Consider the following 17,562-nt stretch of genomic DNA (forward strand, 5'->3'; position numbering starts at 1 on the left):
GATAGGAACAGAGTGGAACACTCTGGGCATTTATACCTTCCCTCAACCATGACATAATCATCTATAGTGTACTTGGTTCGAATAGGTTCTGGAGATTCCATATCACGAGATATGAGTCCAACAATTTCATTTCTTCGCGGTATCGGCTCCGGCATCGGCATACCAAGATGAGACCGCCCAATATGCTCGCGAAGCTTGTCGCGACGGGAATAAGATTTCTCACAGTAAGGACACCCCCCAGGTCGGCAATTCTGATTCTTTTTTATTCCTGAATTAAGATGATATTAACTGTGATATACTGCTTAAATGAGCTTGTATAAAAGTATGGACCGGTTTCTAGAAAAATATTTAATAACTGTGGTTTATTTCTTGAATAAGATTAAAAAGAACTAGATAAGATAAACAATACACATGATATTTCTCTCAGAGGACAAATGGTATTTTGAAATTTTTAAAAAGATAAGTGAAGAAAATAATAAAATTTAATCAATTTGGCCTGGCTACACATCAATGTCTTGGTTCAAAAAAAAGGTCAAAGAAACAAATTTTTACTTTTAAAATTTTTTTTACTTCTACATCTACAACATTACTACACTATTGTAATTTCCAGTATATTTCTGAAAAAAGGATTATATACAAGATCTATTTTGGTTTAAGTCAATACTGAACATTACAGCTGTCTGTACGATATCACATGCGGTGTACAGATGTACAAAATTAAATTAGCACTACTCTTGTTGATCGTACATGAAAAATATGTTTGAAGTACAAGGCAAAAGAGGAAATTTTTGTATGTTTCATGTTTAAAACTTAAATCGGATATCGTAGGAATTACCACAGCTTTAGAAAATTTATCTAATAATTGATTATACTTGTGATGCCAATGATAGCTAACAAGCTAAATACTTCTAGCTGATCAAATAATTAATCTGCTATTGGGTTAGTTCAGAAATAGATTACATCTAAAACCCGGAACAATTTTGCATGCTTTTAATATGAAATTCTGGTAACTGATTTGCATAGATTCCTTATATTTTGCATAAATTGCTGGAAAATGTATTATTTTTAAAGCAATTGATTTTTAAAGGATTAAGGCGAGATTACAGATTAATTCTAATTTACACGAATTCATAATCGTAGATCTTAATAAACTACAAGATTAAGGCGTATTTGTTCTTTACACAATTTACTCGTTTTAACTGATTTATATTATGTATAACTTGAGTCCAAATGAGCATAGTATGGCGTACAGAATATTATTAGGATTAGTAATTCAGGGTTTAGAATTTGTTTTCAAAATAGGATTAAGGATGGGCACCACCATTTAATGGGGTGTTGGCGGTTTGAGGATTAAACTGCATTGGTATATCATCCTCATCCTCTTCCTCGTCATCATCCTCTTCATCCTCTTCATCTTCTTCTTCACCATCCTCATCCTCGTCATCGTCATCATCTTCATCATCATCATCCTCGGCAGCAGCAGCAGCATACTTAGCTGTAGCTACTGCTCTGGCAATATACTTCTCTTCTTCCTCATCCTCCAAATCATCCTCAATCTCATCTTCATCCTCATCCTCATCTTCATCCTCATCCTCATCCCCAGCATCATCTGTTTTAGTCCCATTTGTAATCGCCAGAGGGTCCTGGAGTTGGGATCCATTCTCTTCATCTTCTGGAGCCCCGCTAGCACTAGAGTTCATTGAGTTCTCTTGGTTTAATGCAGCACTGCTGACACACTGGAGAAGACGGAGATACTCATTAGGATCCATCTTATACCTTCTCTCAGCTATACGCCGGAGTGTGGTGAGTATCATGATAATATCTCGCTTAGATACATTCTTGTCGATCATCTCCGTGAGAACCCAGGAATCGGTTCCATCGAACTGGAATTTGGCACATTTTAGTTTGAAACCAGAGGCGTAGACGCAGAGCACCTTGTAAATATCGTAGCCGATGGGGCTACGATTGTTTCGCACCACAATATCAGTGTTGGGCTCAACGTCTGGGAACGGGTCATTAGATTTCATGTGTCGGGTTTCAATGTGCGCTTTCAACCGTTGAACACTGACATATCCTTTACCGCAATGGGTACACTTGAAGCATTTCTCCTTGTACTTGTTCTTCTTAATGAAGGAGCCGTCCATGGTCGGAGTAACAGGGGTAACGGTTGCCATATCCCCATTAGTATCTGGCTTTGGTAGGATTTTGACCGGTGAAATTTCCGACCTGAGTATAGGACGCCCAGGATGAGTTTTCTTGATGTGAACGTTTAATTTGTCCCGCCTTGGATAGGCACTTATACAATACGGACAATCAATCAGTTTAGAACCAGAGGATGTCCCCTCTTCCCCAGAGCTCTGGGTTCCCTGATGCACCTCCTCTATGTGAAGCGCGAGAAGTTTCAAAGAAGGGAATTCTCCGCGGCACTTTAAACACGTGTGCATACTTCCACCACCCACATTTACCACCAGGGGTGTGGATTTGGGTGGTATCACCATGGGCACATTATCTGTGATGACACGAGTGAAAGTTGCCCCTGGACGAGGGGACTCCATAGGATGCAAGTTCTTCCTGTGAATATACAAACTGGTGTAGCTTGAATAATATTTCCCACATACCTCACACCAGAATTTCTTCTTTAAATCTGAGAATGGCTGAGAGTTGGGACCAGCAGAAGTGACAGCACCGGGGCCGTGATGATTTTTTTTGTGAATCCAAAACCCACCCTGAGAAGAGTAGGTCTTGGGACAAAGAGGACATTTAAGAGTTCCGTCCGCTAATCTGATTGGTTGAATGTTAGAATCCTTTTCAGGAGTTTCAGGTGATGAGTAAGTAGGTGCTTTATTCAAACTGGACATGACAAACGGGTTTTCAATGGGCATCCCCATTGGTTGCTTAGGATGCTTTCTGAACATATGCTGATACAACCCTTTCTTGTCGATATAGGCCATCATGCATATCTGACACTTGAACCCTTTCTCTGTATGTTCCTCTCTCACATGGAGCTCAACTCCAGAAAAGGATAGGAACAGAGTGGAACACTCTGGGCATTTATACCTTCCCTCAACCATGACATAATCATCTATAGTGTACTTGGTTCGAATAGGTTCTGGAGATTCCATATCACGAGATATGAGTCCAACAATTTCATTTCTTCGCGGTATCGGCTCCGGCATCGGCATACCAAGATGAGACCGCCCAATATGCTCGCGAAGCTTGTCGCGACGGGAATAAGATTTCTCACAGTAAGGACACATCACTGGTTTCTTTGACTGTGCGTGCACAGCTTCGTGCATGGCAAACTTCATCTTGTCGTTAAAGCGAGCTGGACAGAACTTGCAAGCATACTTCCGCATGCGATAGTACATCCGCTCAATCAAGCGACGGTCTTCCTCGCACAGATCTTCACTGTCAGTTTTAGGCTTCGGAGTTTTGTTTTCTCCGTCTTCATCCTCATCCTCATCCTCCTCCTCTTCGTTATCTGCCTGGAGTCCGAGATGGAGTCGGTTGATGTGCAGTTTTAATCCAAGGACAGAGGTAAACTTTTTATCACAGATCAGACAATCAATTCGGTCATCAGGCCTCGCCAGGTTGGCTGGATCCCTGTTCTCCGGGGGCTCTATCCCGTCGTGCCGTTTTCTCAGATGGTTTTTATACCCGATTCTTTGTTGGAAACTTTTGTTGCACTTGAAACATCTGGTGTTCATAGCCTTGACCCCCCTTTTCCTCTTTTCCAGGACCTCCTTGTCCGTGACCCCGGAGATCCTGTTCTCGGGGACGACCTTGTAGTCTATAATGTTGTGGTAACCAGACATATGGTTTCTTAGAGCAGATCCGTCCACATACCGTTTACTACAGACAAGACAGATAAACTTCTTCTTACTATAGGTTGCTTTCATCTCAGTTCGATCAGGTTTACCCCGTTCCATTAACCTCAGTTTATTCCTGAACATAACAAAGTTTTACAGAAGTAACTCTAAATGAGTATCAACAAGGTAGATATCACCATTTTTCTATTATAAACCAAATTTTTTTCACATTGTCTCCGTATTCAGTCACATATAGAAACCCCACAATTTTAAATAATGAGCTTTCAGTTAATAAAAAGGGTGAATCAGAAATGCCACTTGAAATAACTCTGTAGTACCATTAAAATATGTATTGTTCCGTCTTATTAAGATTTTTTTTAACAAGGCCCAATTTCCATTAAATAACAGGGTAAGAGGACCTGGTCCTGCCAATCATTCAAAACTATATTTGTTACCAATAAAACAAGTTCAAACACGTCACAGCTTTTAAAGAAATAAACCTTACCTAATTTCCTTCTCGCCGTCGCTCATATCACTGTCGCTATGAATACTGATATCTGAGTCCTCCTGGTCGCTGTTAGCCCTACTACCCTCTGTGCTAGCAATAGAATGATCAACAGCTACCTTCTTCTTCTGCCTTTTCTTTCTCCTGCAAAAAAAGGAATGAATCTTGATCATCTATTTTCTCTTATTCCTGAGCGAACGAAAAAACGCAACCCCCCCCCCAAAAAAAAAAATAACATCAGAATCCAAAGCAAGTTACTGAGTTTTTTGTTAACCAAGGGTCTAAATAAGGGTATTTCATATCCAGTCCATGCATGAATGTTATCATTTAGAACATCTTCTATATATATTTTGCTGGTCTGTCTGTCTGTCCGTTTGTGTCCAATCCAATACGTCAAAACGGCTGAACCGATCGGGCCCAAACTTTGTGTGAAACACATGACCCCACGGAAGGTTTATGGATGCTCAAAATTACAAAAATTTGCGTCACGAAAGTTTTTGATTTTTGGGAAATTTTGAAAATGCTCGAAATAAAAGATGGGCAAAAAGCGCCTTAAAAGCCTAGTTATGTTGATTTTATTGTTATTATCTCTGTTCAAAAACTACGAACTTGCCTTCAGACCACAAACAAACAAAAAAGTTAATCTTGGCAAAAAAATGATCGTGTTGAATACCTGTGTGCTATAGGATTGAATAGCTCCTCTGGATCACTGTATGCTTCAACCCCCTTCTTCACTTTATGCATCTCCACCATTTCAGCAGGGATAATGTCATTCCAGTCAATATCACCACGAGCATCTGAACATCAATCAATTATTCAATTTTTCCTATAAATCAATTTCTTTTACAGTTTATTCATTAATCCTTCGATCAATTGATCAATTATTAAATCTTTTGATCAACTGAGCTCAATTATTCAATCAACTGATCAATAATTCAATTAATTCACCAATTAATTAAACAATAAATCAATCAATTGATTAGCAGATAATTGTTAGATTTTATTTACTTAATTATTGACTATTCGATTAATAGATTTTACAATTAAGACAATTATGAATTATGAATTTAATCTAAATATCTGTAAGGTCCATATGAACTTTATCCTAAAAATTTGAATTTTATGCGAATTTAAATTGCATATCAAAGAATCTGTTAATTGTATTTATTCTAAATATTATAATTGCAACACGTATAGTGACGTATAATTGCAGGTTGAAAACTTGTTTATTGGTGTATGCAGTGCAAGGAGATAGTTGGACAGCCAAACAGTAAATAAACAAATAATATTGGGTGTCAAGAAAATATAGGAAATCAAGATAATTTAATCCTTTGCAAATTTAAAAGCAAAAATTATGAATATTTAAAGGACGAAATTCATTTTCATTTTTCAGAAAATACTTCCAATTTTCTATATGATTGTTTATTAATAATTTAGTTTCATTCGTTCATCATTCAAACAGCAAACATGTTAAAGACATTTTAGTTTTAGGTTTTGGGGCATTCTATTAAACCAGATCAAGACTAAAACCAGACATTAGACTTTCCTGTACTCAGAGATATCTATCTATCCCTATCCCTTTCTTCAGTCTCTAGAAAAGGCTTGGTAAGGTATTATATGTTATCTTTAAAAAATCCAGTTTTAAAGATGAAAAGATAGATTAATCTGTAAGATAAAACGACCAAAAACTCTTAATAAAGAAGCTTTAAAAGTGGGTATGATCAAATATTAATTAAGTATTATTAGAAATATATTTTTCAAAATAAAAACATACATTTTTACTTTGAAATGGCACTTCACAATAAGTGAAATTGCAACTGCAGTGCCATAAACATTAAACATAGCAAAAAAACTCACGCCCGTTCCAGAACTAAATTTGTAAGTACACATCTTCCTTACTAATGGAACATAAATGGTAAAAAAGTTTTTTTTAAAGTATCAAAACCCAGAAAAAAAGTCTGAACAGGTACTTTTGGAGGTTTAGACAAATCTTTCCAGAATATTTTTTTCATATTTTTTCCAGTCAACAATAAATCTGAAATGAGTTCAAGTTGTTTTTATTTGTATAAAACGAATGTTTAAATTGATTGTCTTTCTATATCCTACCTTCCATCTCATAATCCTTCTCTGTCTCCTCGAACTGCAGGGTTGTACACTTGAATGCGTTGAGGAGCTCCTTGTTCGCTTTACTGATGGGAGCCTCCTCCTCCTCCCTCATCTCAGCGCTCTCAAGGATAGCGTCCAGGTTCACGTCCTAAACATATACAGCTTAAAGGGACTGTCAGAGATATACAACTTGAAGAGACTATTAGAGATATACAACTTAAAAGGACTGTCAGAGAAAAACTTTAGTTGTCCTGCTTTTAAAGAATGCAATAAAAATGACATTTATCCAAGTATGAATTAAGTAGAGTCGATTATGTCAGAATAATGTTAATCTAAATAAGCAAACGAGTAGAATTCTACTATAGAAAAGCATAAAAAATAGCTGAGACTTTCATCATTCTACATAAGAAAAAAAAATCAACACCATCGCTCCTTGAATGAAGGGTATAATTTGTATATGGTTAATGGCACTAATTGAATAAACCAATATATGGATATTGGATATTATTAAGTTACTAAGTCCACCAAAATCAAAATCAACATTAAATCAATCAATCAATACCTTCTCCTGATCTCCCTCCTCCTCCTTAAACAGATCCTGAGCTCCGAACTTGAGGATAAGGTTGAGCTCGTCCTTGTTAAAAGGCTGGATCTTCCCTTGCCTGTCCTTAAGGCTGGAACCTGCAAAATCATGATTAAGTCAATAACAAAAAACTTAGCAAACCTATATGATTGAGTAAAGCGGGGTCAATTGTAATTAAAAACTGTTAAAAACACCCTGAGGCCGAATTTAAAGAATTTGAGCCGCGGCTTAAATTTGAGACGTGGCTCAAATATGGTTGGTTCCACTTAAAATTGTATGCAATGTTCAAGATTTAAGCTGGCGCTCAATTGAAACCGATTTTTGGCGGGTTTGAGACGCGGCTCAAATGCATTAAATATCAAATATAAACTGCAAGGTTGTTAAAACTCCCCTTGAAAAAATGTAACAAACCGTAAGAGAATCTTCAAACTTCATATTATTCCAAAAATCAATCAACCAATCAATCAATAAATCAATCAAACAAATGAGTAACCAAATGAGTAACCAAAGGAGTAACCAAAGAAGTAACCAAAGGAGTAACCAAAGGAGTAACCAAAGGAGTAACCAAAGGAGTGACCAAAGGAGGGACCAAAGGAGTGACCAAAGGAGTGACCAAAGGAGTAACCAAAGGAGTGACCAAAGGAATAACCAAAGGAGTAACAAAGGAGTAACAAAGGAGTAAAATAGGTGTAACAAAGGAGTAACAAAGGAGAAACAAAAGGTGTAAAAGATTTAATAAGATGAGTATAAGGTTTGTATACATTCTTTTGTGACGCATAGTCAAATCCGATAGTTAAAAAATTGGTGAGGCCCAGCCCCCTTATCCTGCTCGGAAATAAAATGTCCAGACTTGGTCATTTTTCCAAATAAAACTATTTTAGGAAATGTCCTTAAATGTCACGGTAAAATGGCAAATGTTTTTCTCTTCTCTTTAGTTCTACTCTCCGCAATCAGTTTATCAATTAAGCACTAAATCAAATCAAATCTATGTATTTTGATTGGTGATTGAAAAAGTCGATGCAACTATGACCAATTATGGAAAATTCAAGTCCATTCGAAAATCTTTCTATCCATCAACCAAGGAGAATGTTACACGGACCTGAAAATCTTGACTTCCTCCTTCTGCCCGATCCTATGAGCTCTGGCAATGGCCTGGAGATCGTTCTGAGGGTTAAAGTCGCTGTCGAATATGACGACTCTGAAAAATAAAAAAGTTGGACTTAATCAATCAGAGAGAGTCAGGGAAAACTTTACCAGAGAAGGATTAGAAAAATAGGAGAGAAATATTAAGAAAAGAGATTTTAAGCAAAATGATTTTTAAAAATTAACTAACGGAAGTTCTTTTAATAATAAGCGTATAAATTATTTAAATTTGTATTTTAGCGATCAAATACTTTAAAAATGCAATCGAGAATATTTTTTCAAATGAACAGGGGTGGTTTTCAAACAAGGAATGTAATCAAAACCCGGAAAGTATGATCAAATAATTGAAAACAATCTAATTTAAAACAAGAAAAAGAAACAAGGGAGATCAAATGAGTAGAAAAAGGTTCAAAACCAAACTAATGAGAAATTTAGCCTAACATCAAGTTATCAACCCACCTGTTTGCAGTCTGCAGATTAATTCCCAGACCACCAGCCTTGGTAGAGAGAAGAAAACAGAAATCCATAGAATTCTTGGCATTAAACGCGGCAATACTTTGTTTTCTGCGCTCGGCCGGAACAGATCCGTCCAGGCGTTGGAACGGATATCTTTTCAGGTTGAGATACTCCTCCAGGATGTCCAGTAGTTTAACCATCTGAGAGAAGATGAGAACCCTGTCTCCCTTCTCCCGGAACCTGGTGAGAAGTTTGTCCAGCAGAACCAGTTTACCGGATCCATAAATCAGCTGCTGCAGTCGGTCCGCCTAGAATTGTAAATAATTTAACTCCCTGGACTGCTGTGAACCCATTAAACCCTGGAATGTTGTATTCTAATATTATTGAGTTTGTTATCGCTGAATTTCAGATATGGGAGATATTGACTATTGTTTTACTCCAATAGCCAATGACCAAATAAAATAATAACGAACCGATGATGTGTTCGGGTTCTCGTCTTGCTCTTGGATCAGATCAGCGTGGTTACAGGTCTTCCTCAGCTGCATCAAGATGTTCAACAGACTCACCTAGAACAATTAATAAATATTTAGATTAACAGTGGCCAGAACTCTTAGTTGACATAGCGCTCAGCTGCAAAAACTGAACTCTATATCCAACCAGGAAACTTTTGCATTAGGGGATTAAATATTTAACTCTCTGAAACGGATGTATTTTTCGATTTTATTTCGTTACGAACCCTTAATTTGGATAAGTAAAGTATAACAAAATGTTTCCATAAGCGATCCACGTCATTGGCAAAAATACTTCATCCGTTAAACATCAAAAGAAATGAATTTGTGCCGTCTACACTCTACAGTCATAACAAGAAAGACAGTTATTCAGACGGCTTTACATATATCCCTAGTAATATTAAACGCACGATGAAGGCAGACCCCATTTTGGAATTGGCAGGACTAGAGCTATTTTCTGCTTCATTAATCATATTTGGAAAATTAGATTGTAACGTTGTCTGATCAATTTAATAAATTCCGGGTCTTTCTGGTTATGACTCTATAGTGCATATGCTGGATCAGTTTAGACCTGTTATTGGTATGCCTTTGCCATGCAAGAGAAATGAATGTCAATTTTTGTTAAAAATACGGGATCGTGTAAAGCTGGACTTTTTTATTTTAACTGGCAATTAGAGGCTGAGAGAAAAATAACAATAATGGCCAGCTTCTGCAAAATGTTTTATGAGAATCAACATTTAACAATTAAGTTGCAATTCACCTGATTTTTCCCTTTTGCCAGAGCATCAAAGTTTTTGGTGAGAACTAGTCTGTATAGTCTCTTCTGTCGTACTGTCATATCAACCCGGAGAATTTGCTCAACCTAACACAATATAACAACATCAAAAGAACCGTAGATATTTTTTATAAATTTAAGGACTTCAGAACGCGCCTGGATAAAAAAGTGTATGCAAAACTAATTTAAAATAAAAATAGGCAACAACAAAAAAATCTGAATTTCAAAAGTTTGACATGTTTAATATGAGTTATTTCAATCTTAGAATCAACTCATTCTTTTTTAAAAAGTTCATAGATCATCAAATAATCAATCATACCTTGCCGGGAAGTGATTTCTCTACATCCTTCTTTAACCGCCGGATGATGTAAGGCCTAAAAAATGTAATTAAAAAGGCTGTTCAATATTTATGTGAAATTTTATTTTTTTATTAATAAAAGGAATTTAAAAAAAGGGAAACCTTTCCAATTTTTTAAACTTTCCCGAATTCAAAAGATTGATTTTATTTTCTAAATTTTAGCACGGGAAAAAAATAAAAATTTGAATTAAAAAATGCGGTTTTTAAAATTAATTTACTTGAGAAGTGTGTGAAGTTTATTGTAACCATTTTCTTTGTCCTGATCTGTACCGTAGTTCAGCCGGAACTCATCCCAAGCCTACACATGTACAGTTAGGTAATGTACACAAATACATATGTAAATTGTACAATTCATTTAAAAAAAATACTATACATATGTACAGCTTGATACAATACACTGTGCAGACTGCAGGTCATTATATAACACAAATACAATATACATGTGCGATTTATTACTTAACACAAATACAATACACATGTACAGTTCAGTACAGTACACGAACACAATAATTGCTTTTTAGTTCACTTTTTTACTGAACTTGATTGACCAACAAGAGATCAATCTATTTTCTCCAAAAAAACATCAAAACCCCCAAACAAAAAATTGCTCCTTTGAGAGACAAAATCGTTGTTTTGTGTATTTGCATTGATATTTAGTTACTAAATTTAGATCCTGATCCAGGATCTATAATATTATTAATTTTACTAAGCACTGACGACAACTTAATTAAATTGTTTTACCAATATGAAAGAAAAGCATCAGGGTCAGTTATTAAATGTAATATAATGACTGTAAGTAGTAAACCTGAAGATCTGGAGGTTTGATGTAGCTGAGTAGACACCAGAGTTCCTTTAGAGAGTTCTGTAGAGGGGTTCCTAAACATACAATTTATCAGGCGCTGGCTTCCCAAGCTAGTCTTTTATATCATTGTAATATTTTATTTTTTGGTATTCCCCCCCCCCCCTTATTTCCAAATAACCAAAAAAAACACCTAAAGATGGTTTCTAACATAGAAAAGAAACACAAGGGGATTTTAAGAAAATACATAATCCTACAGAACACCCCTCCCTGACTTTCGATCAGATAAGCACCTGTAAGGAGGAGCCTATGTTTTGACCCAATATCCTTGAGAACCTTGTAGAGTAAACTATCCTCACTCTTGAGCCTGTGTGCCTCATCTATCACAATATTACTCCATTCTATCTCACTAAAATGCTGTCGATCCTTCACAACCATCTCGTAGTTCGTCAGCAACACGTTGAAGATGATCTGCCCGTTCTTGCTGAAGCACTCGTACTCCCTGATGATGGCCCTACTGGCGGTGTTCCCGTTATACGTGATGGTGTTGAGCTCGGGGCCCCACTGCTCGAACTCCTTTTGCCAGGCCGCCATGGTGGACAGGGGGACGCACACCAACATAGGACCCTTGAACGGGAAGTTGTGCCACAAATACTAAACCACAATTTCGTTGAAACTTAGGAGAACTTACATTTTATTAATTTCTTTATAATTCAAATCACTTTCTATTTGAAATTTTTAACTTATTTTTTGTTTTGTTTTTGTAAATTAAATGACTAATACTTTTTCCTTTTTTTTTGATTTTCACACCCAAGATTTTTACTTTAATTTGGTAAGTATGAAGTAGGCGAGATGGAAATTTATGAATTCGGGGACATTGCATGAAATAAGTAAAGCTCAATCGACCACTTTTGTTTCATGATACTTTGGCGATCTCTTTGGTTGAAATAAATGATCAAATATTTCTTGACATCCAATTGGGTTTGAAAGCCCCTAGTTGTCGGGGTTCAGTAATTTTATGACGATTTAGATTCATGAACTTGGAATTCAATAGTTTCCAATTCCAGATTTTACGGAAGGATGTTTATTTTCATAAAATACGGAAATATTATTTTTAATGAATTGTATTCCTTGAGAAAGCAGATTGTCTGAATAGTTTTGCCCAACCCCATCTCATCAGCCAGGATCACACTGTTGTCCTTCGCCCAGGCGTTCACCATGAAGTTCAACCCCTCCAGCTGATAATCACGCAATCTACAAAACATGAAAATACATGAAATTAAAAAGAAAATCTGTTTAAAAATCGAATTGGTTTAAACTTTGTTAATTATTTTCATTAACATTATTGTCCTGGATCAGTTTAGACCTGTTATTGGTATGCCTTTGTCATGCAAGAGAAATGAATGTCAATTTTTGTTAAAAATACGGGATCGTGTAAAGCTGGAAATTAATTACACGAAAAATTGTTTTAACTAGAAAAAAGTTCTAGAAAATGTTTATAAATCAAAAATATAAAAACCTGCTCTGATATTAAAATATTATATTTCCTACCGACTTCATGGAGTCATTGTAATCCTTTGGGAAATTCTTGCTTTTTGTTCTCTCTTCAAACGCCTTTAATTGATCCTAAATTATATATATGTTATTAGATTAAAACATAAACTAAAAGAAAAATTTAAACATTTCATATTTTGATTGGTCATAAATAATTGGATCTATTTATTAAAAAAATATTATAATCTAAAAGCATGACTTTCAACATTGGACAATCTAAAAATATTGTGGAAGTAAAAAGTATAAACCATTTCTTATAAAGCTTTTTTAATTTTTAGTTAATGTGATTAGTCAGTAGTCAGTACCAGGCTATATTAATACCTTTTAGTGCGAGACATGGAGAGGAATATACAAGAAGGGAAAATGATCTTCCCCTGGTGAAAAGGTTTAAGGGTGACAGTTGTTTTGGAATGTGTTTGGAGAATTAATTGAAAAATCGCTTTTACTATTTATACCTGATAGTAATTAGTAACATTAAACTCGTCCTCCCAAGTAGCCTCGCAGTACGACAGATTCCGCCATTTTATATAATAATCCTTTCCTCCGCCCTCGTTCCGCCTCACGGAGAATACTCTCTCCGCCTCAGCATAGGTAGCCAGAGTCTGACGGCCAAGTTCTAAAAAGTAAGTATTTAAATTATTAACTAAAGACAAACATTGGTCTGAAGTTCTGATTGAGAGGTCTTCACAATACAAACTTTCAATACAACCACTTAGGCACAGTGTATCTATGTAATCTCCGTGTACGAGCTTAACAACTGTTCTCCATCTATTAAAGCGCTCCGAAAACTGAAAACGTGAGCTGGATCTAGGCATTATAAATAAAACTTTTGTTTTTAAGCCCAAATTTTTAAATTTTTCGTAAAAAAAGGGAGGAAAATGTCAAGAAAAATTACATTAATAATAATAAGATCTATAAGTGAAGCCGACATGGAACCCTCAGACGGCCCTCAGGTGCAGCGCATCTACATGCGGCCTAGAATCCATCCGGGCTAACACACAATATCTAACGCCCGTGGATTAGTGATACATCCCGGTGGCTGGCATGATTGCATAGTGGCGAAGCACACCTGCATTCTACATCAAAACCATTCCCATTCCCAACCTAGGTATCCCAGAGAACGCATCAGCCAAGGCTTCCAGGATTTTTTTCTCTGTCTGAAACCTAGTGTACAAAATTTGATAAAAACTAACAAAATTACCTATTTCAATTTCTTGGTATTCCACGTCTTCAGGGCTGGCTCTTTTCTTCCAAGTATTAAATTCTGCCAACTTATTCTGATAGTTGTGAAGCTTTCTTAATCCCTTCACATCCTGGTTTCCCTTCCGTCGAGCACCTGTAAATATTGATTTAAGATTCAGAGATGGAAATTTATGAATGCAGCTCAGATTAAACTTCTGGCTTATGATCATAAATGCTGTTTTCAGTGTATGTTAGGTTTTTTGTCCGGAAACAAGATGTTCAAAATTTCCATGAAAACTTCAAATCCCATCCCTTTTCCCCTCTAAACAATTCAAAACTCATAATATTACGTCCAAAATATTTATATGTTTGGGGTTTCAGCCCTAAAAACAGGGGGAATAATTCACTTCAAAAATCTTATATTTTGGTTTACCATTGAAAGTCATTATACTGTACCAATGGTTTCCTCGGTCTCCCATGTGTTGTTGATGTGTGACCAACCCTTCCACTTGATGAGGAACTGCTGCTCCGTCTCCTCTGTCTCCAAGGTGAGGTTAGGGTCTCCATTTATCTTTACTGTCCAGTGCATAGTACACTCTCCAGTAGCTCCAACCTTACCTGAGAAAATAAAACTGGATTAGTTTCAGAGAATTAAAAAAAAAACCTTAAGCTAAGAAGATTTTAAGAGTTTTGTGAACCTTTATTTTTAAAGTGGCATGCGATGTCCCTACTCAAGACAGAAAAGGTGTTTTAAATGAAGTAGGGACTTAAGAAAAAACTAAACATTTTAGCTTTCAGAACTGGATTTTATAAATTACATTTTCTATGATCTAGAACAAAGTCTATATTTTACCTAATCTACGATCTAGAACAAAGTCTATATTTTACCAAATCTAGATCTAGAACAAAGTCTATATTTTACCTAATCTACGATCTAGGACAAAGTCTATATTTTACCTAATCTAGGTCTAGAACAAAGTCTATATTTTACCTAATCTAGATCTAGAACAAAGTCAATATTTTACCAAATCTAGATCTAGAACAAAGTCTATATTTTACCTAATCTACGATCTAGAACAAAGTCTATATTTTACCTAATCTAGGATCTGGAACAAAGTCTATATTTTACCTAATCCAGGATCTAGAACAAAGTCTTTTTTTTACCTAATCCAGGATATAGAACAAAGTCTATATTTTACCTAATCTACGATCTAATACAAAGTCTATATTTTACCTAATCTATGATCTAGAACAAAGTCTATATTTTACCTAATCTAGGATCTAGAACAAAGTCTATATTTTACCTTATCTACGATCTAGAACAAAGTCTATGTTTTACCTAATCTAGGATCTAGAACAAAGTCTATATTTTACCTAATCTACGATCTAGGACAAAGTATATATTTTACCTAATCTAGATCTAGAACAAAGTCTATAATTTACCTAATCTAGGATCTAGAACAAAGTCTATATTTTACCTAATCTAGGATCTAGAACAAAGTCTATATTTTACCTAATCTAGGATCTAGAACAAAGTCTATATGTTACCTAATCTACGATCAAGAACAAAGTCTATATTTTATCTAATCTAAGATCTTAAACAAAGTCTGTATTATACCTATTCTATGATAAAGAACAAAGTCTATAATTAACCAATTCTATGATCTCGAACTAAGACAATACTCTATATTTTACCTATTCTATGATCTAGAACTAAGTCTATATTCTATATTATACCTATTCTATGATCTAGAACTAAGTCTATACTCTATATTATACCTATTCTATGATCTAGAACAAAGTCTATGGTATCAACTTCTTCCTCTGGCACCAGAGAAGCAGGAATATAATCCATTTCTTCAAGATCACTCCTAGAAGAAAAACAGTTTTATGATTTTTTTTATTTGAAAGTTTCTTTAAACAAACCTCATTTAATTTTAACTATTTGCCCATTTCTGGCTTAAGATTTCCTCTTTTTTAAAAATTCCAGGGCGCCTTGATGAATATGAACAGCGAGCATGATAATATTGAGGGGGGATCAAATATATTAGAAACCATGCTATGTTCTAAAAGGCTAACCTTAGATCTGAACTATGTTCTTCGTCTTCCTCTTGGTACTTGACTCTTTTCCTCTCCATAATTCGACCAGATTTATTCAATTCAGAATCCTGAAAACATAAACTGTATCTGATGGGTTCGGTCAACGATTCACACCAGATGAAATAAGAGTTTGACGGTGGATAAATCACAAGTTTACAGAATATGATCTTAATATTTAAGTCTGCTTAAAAGCACAAGAAAAATAGAAAGTATAAGAAAACAGTTTTAATATTTAAATTTGACATATTCTTATTTCATAATTGATATAATTGTTTCTATGCAAATATTCACAATGCTATCCTTGAAAGCTGCGTTTAATATAAATGATAATTATGAAAACTAATTGTCTTCGATTTTGATTTCTCTAAAAAATTTATCTGCAGGAAAACATTTGGGAATTATCACTTTAAAACTTAGTAACGTGACAAGATCTTTCAAATTATTGACCAGATTAAGGTTTCAAGAGAACCGTCGTGAATCCGGCTTTGCACGCAGGATCACTTGAAGTCTTTTATAACATACCTTGGATTTTTGTTTTAATCGCTTTTTGAAGGATTTAGAGACAATCTCATCCGCGCTTCCGTCCGAGTCATCTTCGTTCTTCTTTTTATCAATCTGTTTCTTCTTCTTTCGAACTGCCTTCTTAGGTGATGCATCATTTGAGGGTTTTGCGACCGGTTTCGGCTTTGGAGGATTTTTCTCTCGACCTCGTTTTCGCTTCTTGGTATCGGACTCGTCCTCATCCGATTCTTCCGTCACATCTTTCTTCTTGTGCGATCTTTTGTTGGTTTGAGGTGGGGTGTCGAACTTTTTCGGTATTTTTCTCTCTCTTCCGGATTTTCTTAAATTACCATCATCCTCATCTAATCTTGGTCTCTTACTCGCCTCCTCCCCTGAAATATCTTCATCCTCCGATCCATCCTCGCTCTCTTGATAATCCTCATCATTAGGATCTAGTGATTGATCAAGGGCGTCCTGTATCTCCTCCCTACGGAGAACCTTGGTCAGGACGGGTTTCTGGGGGTGTTCCTCCAAGAGATCCAGTCTGATATCCGTCCCGTCGGCCAGTGAAATTATTTGAGTAAAATCACTTTTAACATCAATGGGTTCTTCTTTGAAATCCATTTCAATATCGAGAGGTTTCATATCACCGTTAAGGGCACTAATTTCACTTTTGATGTCCAAGGGTTCGTCTTTAAACTCAATGTTTCCGTTTCCGTTCATTCCGTTAAATGATGCATCTTTCAAAATCACTTTTTTATCTTCCACTTCCATCTGAAATTTTTATAATTTAACTTTCTAACTTTTCCTGACATGACAAAAGTACAAGTATCAAAATGGTTTTCACAATTTTAATTCCAATTACACTTTTGCAGGAAAAAGAAACATCTAAATTTTCAGAGTATTTTTTAGTAAAGGACTTAAAAAGACATTAAATAGAAAATAAATATTTGGGAGTGAAAATTCTGCTCATTTTGATGCAATTGGGCTAAAATGGGTCACTCAATTTATAAATCGTAGTTTAACTGCTCAATAACTCACAAAAACAACCTCACAACTCAACTAAATTGGATGAAAATTAAAATTTTACATTTTTTAAATTTTAATTTGTTGAATGTCAATGACTTATATGAGTAGAACGGCACGCTTTACAAAAATTAGAGGGAACAAAATTTTCACCGT

At 35.5% G+C, this 17,562-nt stretch overlaps 1 protein-coding gene across 1 annotated transcript; it reads right to left on the reverse strand.

The window, feature by feature from the left end:
• Positions 1-597: 597 nt before the first annotated feature.
• Positions 598-17,168, reverse strand: LOC111712288 (uncharacterized). Its single transcript, XM_023486861.1, has 22 exons — positions 16,402-17,168; positions 15,859-15,947; positions 15,559-15,650; positions 14,236-14,397; positions 13,799-13,933; positions 13,053-13,213; positions 12,583-12,669; positions 12,174-12,317; positions 11,337-11,697; positions 11,050-11,120; positions 10,463-10,542; positions 10,206-10,260; positions 9,872-9,973; positions 9,076-9,168; positions 8,606-8,910; positions 8,097-8,201; positions 7,415-7,425; positions 6,983-7,101; positions 6,421-6,568; positions 4,988-5,111; positions 4,315-4,458; positions 598-3,945 (listed from the first exon to the last, which is right to left on the reverse strand). The coding sequence occupies exons 1-22, from the start codon at positions 17,152-17,154 to the stop codon at positions 1,305-1,307; spliced, it is 5,982 nt and encodes a 1,993-aa protein (XP_023342629.1). The 5' UTR covers positions 17,155-17,168; the 3' UTR covers positions 598-1,304.
• Between the last annotated feature and the right edge of the window lie 394 nt (positions 17,169-17,562).

The sequence above is a fragment of the Eurytemora carolleeae genome, unplaced genomic scaffold (assembly GCF_000591075.1).
Source record: "Eurytemora carolleeae unplaced genomic scaffold, Eaff_2.0 scaffold1254, whole genome shotgun sequence".
In the NCBI taxonomy this organism is placed as follows: domain Eukaryota; kingdom Metazoa; phylum Arthropoda; class Copepoda; order Calanoida; family Temoridae; genus Eurytemora; species Eurytemora carolleeae.

Bases quoted from the DNA above. Each gene is read 5' to 3' on its own strand.
- LOC111712288 (XM_023486861.1), bottom strand. From the start codon at position 17,154: ATGGAAGTGGAAGATAAAAAAGTGATTTTGAAAGATGCATCATTTAAC. The intron at 15,651-15,858 runs GTTAGCCTTTTA...TTTTTCTTCTAG, and splicing joins GAACATAGTTCAGATCTAAG to GAGTGATCTTGAAGAAATGG. The intron at 6,569-6,982 runs GTATTGATTGAT...GTATATGTTTAG, and splicing joins AGGAGGGAGATCAGGAGAAG to GACGTGAACCTGGACGCTAT.